This window comes from Coregonus lavaretus, assembly GCF_964263955.1.
Source record: "Coregonus lavaretus genome assembly, contig: HAP1_SCAFFOLD_3819, whole genome shotgun sequence".
Lineage (NCBI taxonomy): Eukaryota > Metazoa > Chordata > Actinopteri > Salmoniformes > Salmonidae > Coregonus > Coregonus lavaretus.
The window spans coordinates 50,001-57,789 of NW_028161539.1; the positions used below are offsets into that span (position 1 = coordinate 50,001).

The following is a 7,789-nucleotide window of genomic DNA, read 5'->3' on the forward strand; positions in this document are numbered from 1 at the left end:
ATGATCTCCAGGAGGTTGTGTCCGTCCGTGCCCGCCCCTGTGCTCGCCCCCAGGCTCACGTCCACGGAGCTCTGTTTGTAGAAGCCAGCGGTCAGCAGTAGGACCAGCAGCGCCAGCAGGACGGGGACACGCAGCGTGCTCATCGCTCCTACCCCCGGGAGCACGCCTTCCCCTCGCAGAGTCACCTCGCACGACCCTGAAAACACACAGACTGTCAGTAGGGAAGCCTTTATTGGCACAATTCAACATTCAGCATACAGACAAGCCATGTACGACAGTTGACTTTAGATACCTTTAGAGACAGTCACCCCCAAGTCATAAGAAATCAGACGATCCACTGTCTCCTCCTGCTCACAAAAACAACACGTCCTTTCCTCTCATGGATCATGGTGTGAATCAGAATCTGTTTCTGATTAAAACTAGCCCCTGTTATTTAAAGGTATACCGGCATGGTATTTAGCAGCAGTTAGGGCTGGGCGATATGGCCAAAATATCACAATATTTTCTAATTTATCAAATTTGCAACAAGATCTCATGGTTTGACTTCGGATTCAGATGTTTTGTCCACTTTCCCCAAACATCAAATTTCGAAGTTGTTTTTTTTACACCCGGTGGTTAAATTGAGGCATTAATTCCGAATGGTTAAGTTAAGAGTCAAGGTTTGGGGTTAACAAAAGAAAAGAAGGAGTGGGATTGAACATGTGACCCGGCTTACGCCCATCCGCCACCCCCGTCCACAACGCCCCTAGTAAAACCCAGGCCTACTTGATGGTAATAGTGCTTACTGTTGCCCCTAGTGGCCGGGTTTGAAGGCATCCCCGACGTCCTCAGGACATGGATGGACGTCCAATTTCGAAGTGAAATTGGCTGTGTTTTATGTTTCTGAATGATAAAACTTCTAAATATGTTCTATGAGTAGTGCATGACCCTAGGATGGCAACAGATGAATCCTGAGTAGTTTTACTGGCTTTCTCCATTCTGATGGTTTTATACTCAACCAAACTAGGACAAAGCTTAAAGTGAAGTAGTTTAATTTGTAGAACTTTTCATTTATTTAGCACTGTAACAAAATATAATTACAAACGGTATTGTAAAAATCAATACCGGTATTTGGATCCATACCGGTATACCTTAAAGCTACAGTCCTTAATTGAAACAATAAAAAGCGGTCACCCCGCCTCTGTTTTGGTAGAAAGCTGAGGGATGGGCCTGGAAAAGTTTTACCACTCTCAAATTCCTAGACAGAGCTATGGATGCAAGGACTGACCATCCATAATATCACAATTATAGTATTAACCATGTTTTGAGGATATACAGTGTTTGTTTACATTTACATTGTTCATGAGGCATTTACAGTGGGGGAAAAAAGTATTTAGTCAGCCACCAATTGTGCAAGTTCTCCCACTTAAAAAGATGAGAGAGGCCTGTAATTTTCATCATAGGTACACGTCAACTATGACAGACAAATTGAGAAAAATTAATCCAGAAAATCACATTGTAGGATTTTTTATGAATTCATTTGCAAATTATGGTGGAAAATAAGTATTTGGTCACCTACAAACAAGCAAGATTTCTGGCTCTCACAGACCTGTAACTTCTTCTTTAAGAGGCTCCTCTGTCCTCCACTCGTTACCTGTATTAATGGCACCTGTTTGAACTTGTTATCAGTATAAAAGACACCTGTCCACAACCTCAAACAGTCACACTCCAAACTCCACTATGGCCAAGACCAAAGAGCTGTCAAAGGACACCAGAAACAAAATTGTAGACCTGCACCAGGCTGGGAAGACTGAATCTGCAATAGGTAAGCAGCTTGGTTTGAAGAAATCAACTGTGGGAGCAATTATTAGGAAATGGAAGACATACAAGACCACTGATAATCTCCCTCGATCTAGGGCTCCACGCAAGATCTCACACCGTGGGGTCAAAATGATCACAAGAACAGTGAGCAAAAATCCCAGAACCACACGGGGGGACCTAGTGAATGACCTGCAGAGAGCTGGGACCAAAGTAACAAAGCCTACCATCAGTAACACACTACGCCGCCAGGGACTCAAATCCTGCTGTGCCAGACGTGTCCCCCTGCTTAAGCCAGTACATGTCCAGGCCTGTCTGAAGTTTGCTAGAGTGCATTTGGATGATCCAGAAGAGGATTGGGAGAATGTCATATGGTCAGATGAAACCAAAATAGAACTTTTTGGTAAAAACTCAACTCGTCGTGTTTGGAGGACAAAGAATGCTGAGTTGCATCCAAAGAACACCATACCTACTGTGAAGCATGGGGGTGGAAACATCATGCTTTGGGGCTGTTTTTCTGCAAAGGGACCAGGACGACTGATCCGTGTAAAGGAAAGAATGAATGGGGCCATGTATCGTGAGATTTTGAGTGAAAACCTCCTTCCATCAGCAAGGGCATTGAAGATGAAACGTGGCTGGGTCTTTCAGCATGACAATGACCCCAAACACACACCGGGCAACGAAGGAGTGGCTTCGTAAGAAGCATTTCAAGGTCCTGGAGTGGCCTAGCCAGTCTCCAGATCTCAACCCCATAGAAAATCTTTGGAGGGAGTTGAAAGTATGTGTTGCCCAGCGACAGCCCCAAAACATCACTGCTCTAGAGGAGATCTGCATGGAGTAATGGGCCAAAATACCAGCAACAGTGTGTGAAAACCTTGTGAAGACTTACAGAAAACGTTTGACCTGTGTCATTGCCAACAAAGGGTATATAACAAAGTATTGAGAAACTTTTGTTATTGACCAAATACTTATTTTCCACCATAATTTGCAAATAAATTCATAAAAAATCGTACAATGTGATTCACAATTGGTGGCTGACTAAATACTTTTTTTCCCCACTGTATAAGTTACATTCTGAATCAATCGGTTTATATCATGAATTTATAAGTCCAAAAGTGGATGTAGCAACTAAGGAATCCAGCTTTAAAACAAGATGTATCCCCCAACCCTAACAGCAGTGATGGAGGAGACTGCAGTCGTCAACCCTGTCTACCCAGTCAAGCCTCATCTCTCTCCAGTAGCCCCTGGAAAGAGTCCCTCTAGAGCCCACTGTAACAGCTGGGAAGACATGAGACAGGACAATTCTGCTATAACACCCGCTGACATCCACCCAACCTCACTCAAATCACCAGGTTTTGTGAATCCTGCCATCACAATCCATTGTAGAGAGAGAGAGAGAGAGAGAGAGAGAGAGAGAGAGAGAGAGAGAGAGAGACATGGGCCCTGACAGTAAATCTCAGTAAGACAAAAATAATGGTGTTCCAAAAAAGGTCCAGTTGCCAGGACCACAAATACAAATTCCATCTAGACACTGTTGCCCTAGTGTCACGGTTTCGGCCGAGGCTGCTCCTCCTCCTGGTTCGGGCAGGCTTCGGCGGTCGTCGTCCCCGGAGTACTAGCTGCCACCGATCGATGTTTCATGTTCGTTTGGTTTTGTCTTTATGTTGTACACCTGTGTCTTGTTGGTCCTCGTTAGTGTCCTATTTAGTTCTCGTTGGTTGTGTTTGTCTTTGTGTGTGATTGCTCATCTGTTTTCGTGTTGGAGCTACGTACTTCCCTCCAGTGTTTTGGAGAGGGTTTTCGCACATGTTAGTGCGCCGTTTGTTTGACGCCTGTGTGCGCCGTGATTTCGCCTTCGGGCTTATTGTGCTTATTTTCTAAGTGATTATTGCACTAAAGTCTTTTGGACTGAGCTTCTGCGTCCTGCGCTTGATTCATGCACCACACCCACCTTCAGCACCCCTTGACACCTAGAGCACACAAAAAACGATACATACCTCGGCCTAAACATCAGGGCCACAGGTAACTTCCACAAAGCTGTGAATGATCTGAGAGACAAGGCAAGAAGGGCCTTCTATGCCATCAAAAGGAACATCAAATTCGACATACCAATTAGGATCTGGCTAAAAATACATGAATCAGTTATAGAACCCATTGCCCTTTATGGTTGTGAGGTCTGGGGTCCGCTCACCAACCAAGAATTCACAAAATGGGACAAACACCAAATTGAGACTCTGCATGCAGAATTCTGCAAAAATATCAGTGTACAACGAAAAACATCAAATAATGCATGCAGAGCAGAATTAGGCCGATACCCGCTAATGATCAAAATCCAGAAAAGAGCCGTTAAATTCTATAACCACTTAAAAGGAAGCGATTCCCAAACCTTCCATAACAAAGCCATCACCTCCAGAGAGATTAACGTGGAGAAGAGTCCCCTAAGTAAACTGGTCCTGGGGCTCTGTTCACAAACACAAACAGACCCCACAGAGCCCCAGGACAACAACAACAACAACAACAACAACACAATTAGACCAAACCAAATCATGAGAAAACAAAAAGAGAATTACTTGACACATTGGAAAGAAAAAAAGAAAACGAAGCAAACTAGAATGCTATTTGGCCCTAAACAGAGAGTACACTGTGGCAGAATACCTGACCACTGTGACTGAACCAAACTAAAGGAAAACTTTGACTATGTACAGACTCAGTGAGCATAGCCTTGCTATTGAGAAAGGCCGCCGTAGGCAGACCTGGCTCTCAAAAGAAGACAGGCTATGTGCACACTGCTCACAAAATGAGGGGAAAACTGAGTTGCACTTCCTAACCTCCTGCCAAATGTATGACCATATTAGAGAAACATACAGTTGAAGTCGGAAGTTTACATACACTTAGGTTGGAGTCATTAAAACTAGTTTTTGAACCACTCCACACATTTCTTGTTAACAAACTATAGTTGTGCATGACACAAGTAATTTTTCCAACAATTGTTTACAGACAGATTATTTCACTTATAGTTCACTGTATCACAATTCCAGTGGGTCAGAAGTTTACATACACTAAGTTGACTGTGCCTTTAAACAGCTTGGAAAATTCCAGAAAATGATATCATGGCATTAGAAGCTTCTGATAGGCTAATTGACATCATTTGAGTCAATTGGAGGTGTACCTGTGGATGTATTTCAAGGCCTACCTTCAAACTCAGTGCCTCTTTGGTTGACATCATGGGATAATCAAAATAAATCAGCCAAGACCTCAGAATAAAAATTGTAGACCTCCACACGTCTGGTTCATCCTTGCGAGCAATTTCCAAATGCCTGAAGGTACCACGTTAATCTGTACAAACAATAGTACGCAAGTGTAAACACCATGGGACCATGCAGCCGTCATACCGCTCAGGAATGATACGCGTTCTGTCTCATAGAGATGAACGTACTTTGGTGCGAAAAGTGCAAATCAATCCAGAACAACAGCAAAGGACCTTGTGAAGATGCTGGAGGAAACCGGTACAAAAGTATCTATATCCACAGTAAAACGAGTCCTACATCGACATAACCTGAAAGGCTGCTCAGCAAGGAAGAAGCCACTGCTCCAAAATCGCCAAAAAAAGCCAGACTACGGTTTGCAACTGCACATGGGGACAAAGATCATACTTTTTGGAGAAATGTCCTCTGGGATGATTAAACAAAAATAGAACTGTTTGGCCATAATGACCATCGTTATGTTTGGAGGAAAAAGGGGATAGCTTGCAAGCCGAAGAACACCATTCCAACCGTAAAGTACGGGGGTGGCAGCATCATGCTGTGGGGTGCTTTGCTGCAGGAGGGACTGGTGCACTTCACAAAATAGATGGCATCATGAGGAAGGAAAATTATGTGGATATATTGAAGCAACATCTCAAGACATCAGTCAGCAAGTGTGATGAGTGTGATGGAAGGAGTCAGGCGCAGGAGGGTAATCACCGAATACAGAGTTTATTCCTTTGTTACACAAAATACGCTGGAATGGCGACAAACGAAACAGGCACAGGGGAAACTATCTACCCTGGCAATACACTGTAACGGTATCTCCATAGAATACATAGGCACAGGGGAAATATCTACCCTGGTACAAGTAGCTCCACCAACCTACACTACTCTCACTTTCAAACAATCACCCACAAGGACAAGGGGGCAGAGGGAGCACTTATACACGGACTAATGAGGGGATTAGAACCAGGTGTGTGTGATTGACAAGACAAGACAAATGTGATGATGATAATTGGGGCGGCAGTGGTTAGTAAGCCGGTGACGACGAACGCCAAAACCTGCCCGAACAAGGAGGGGAGGCAGCCTCTGCGGAAGTCGTGATAGGAAGTTAAAGCTTGGTCGCAAGTGGGTCATCCAAATGGACAATGACCCCAAGCACACTTCCAAAGTTGTGGCAAAATGGCTTAAGGACAACAAAGTCAAGGTATTGGAGTGGCCATCACAAAGCCCTGACCTCAATCCTATAGAAAATGTGTGGGCAGAACTGAAAAAGCATGTGGAAGTAAGGAGGCCTACAAACCTGACTCAGTTACACCACCTCTGTCAGGAGGAATGGGCCAAAATTCACCCAACTTATTGTGGGAAGCTTGTGGAAGGCTACCCGAAACGTTTGACCCAAGTTAAACAATTTAAAGGCAACGCTACCAAATACTAATTGAGTGTATGTAAACTTCTGACCCACTCGGAATGTGATGAAAGAAATAAAAGCTGAAATAAATCATTCACTCTACTATTATTCTGACATTTCACATTCTTAAAATAAAGTGGTGATCCTAACTGACCTAAGACAGGGAATTTTTAATAGGATTAAATGTCAAATGTCATTGATTGTGAAAAGCTGAGTTTAAATGTATTTGGCTAAGGTGTATGTAAACTTCCGACTTCAACTGTATTTCCCTCAGATTACACAGATCCACAAAGAATTTGAAAACAAACCCAATTTTGATCAACTCCCTCATCTACTGGGTGAAAAACCACAGTGTGCCATCACAGCAGCAAGATTTGTGACCTGTTGCCACAAGAAAAGGGCATTGTAAATACAACCTATATTTATGATGATTTATTTTCCATTTTGTACTTTAACTATTTTCACATTGTTACAACACTGTATATATACATAATACGACATTTTAAATGTCTTTATTATTTTGGAACTTCTGAATGTAATGTTTACTGCTAATATTTATTGTTTTTTTCACTTTTGTTTACTATCTACAGTGGGGGAAAAAAGTATTTAGTCAGCCACCAATTGTGCAAGTTCTCCCACTTAAAAAAATGAGAGAGGCCTGTAATTTTCATCATAGGTACACGTCAACTATGAAAGACAAATTGAGGAAAAAAAATCCAGAAAATCACATTGTAGGATTTTTTATGAATTTATTTGCAAATTATGGTGGAAAATAAGTATTTGGTCACCTACAAACAAGCAAGATTTCTGGCTCTCACAGACCTGTAACTTCTTCTTTAAGAGGCTCCTCTGTCCTCCACTCGTTACCTGTATTAATGGCACCTGTTTGAACTTGTTATCAGTATAAAATACACCTGTCCACAACCTCAAACAGTCACACTCCAAACTCCACTATGGCCAAGACCAAAGAGCTGTCAAAGGACACCAGAAACTAAATTGTAGACCTGCACCAGGCTGGGAAGACTGAATCTGAAATAGGTAAGCAGCTTGGTTTGAAGAAATCAACTGTGGGAGCAATTATTAGGAAATGGAAGACATACAAGACCACTGATAATCTCCCTCGATCTGGGGCTCCACGCAAGATCTCACCCTGTGGGGTCAAAATGATCACAAGAACGGTGAGCAAAAATCCCAGAACAACACGGGGGGACCTAGTGAATGACCTGCAGAGAGCTGGGACCAAAGTAACAAAGCCTACCATCAGTAACACACTATGCCGCCAGGGACTCAAATCCTGCAGTGCAAGACGTGTCCCCCTGCTTAAGCCAGTACATGT

General features: G+C 43.1%; 1 protein-coding gene across 1 annotated transcript in view; it reads right to left on the bottom strand.

Moving 5' to 3' along the window:
* Positions 1 to 143, bottom strand: part of alkal2b (ALK and LTK ligand 2b) — a gene marked incomplete at its 5' end in the record, with an annotated part of 18,743 nt that extends 18,600 nt beyond the window's left edge. Inside the window, one exon of the mRNA XM_084195033.1 lies at positions 1 to 143. This exon is cut by the window's left edge and continues 140 nt beyond it. Coding sequence (XP_084051159.1) covers positions 1 to 143 — 143 coding nt within the window.
* Positions 144 to 7,789: the final 7,646 nt, after the last annotated feature.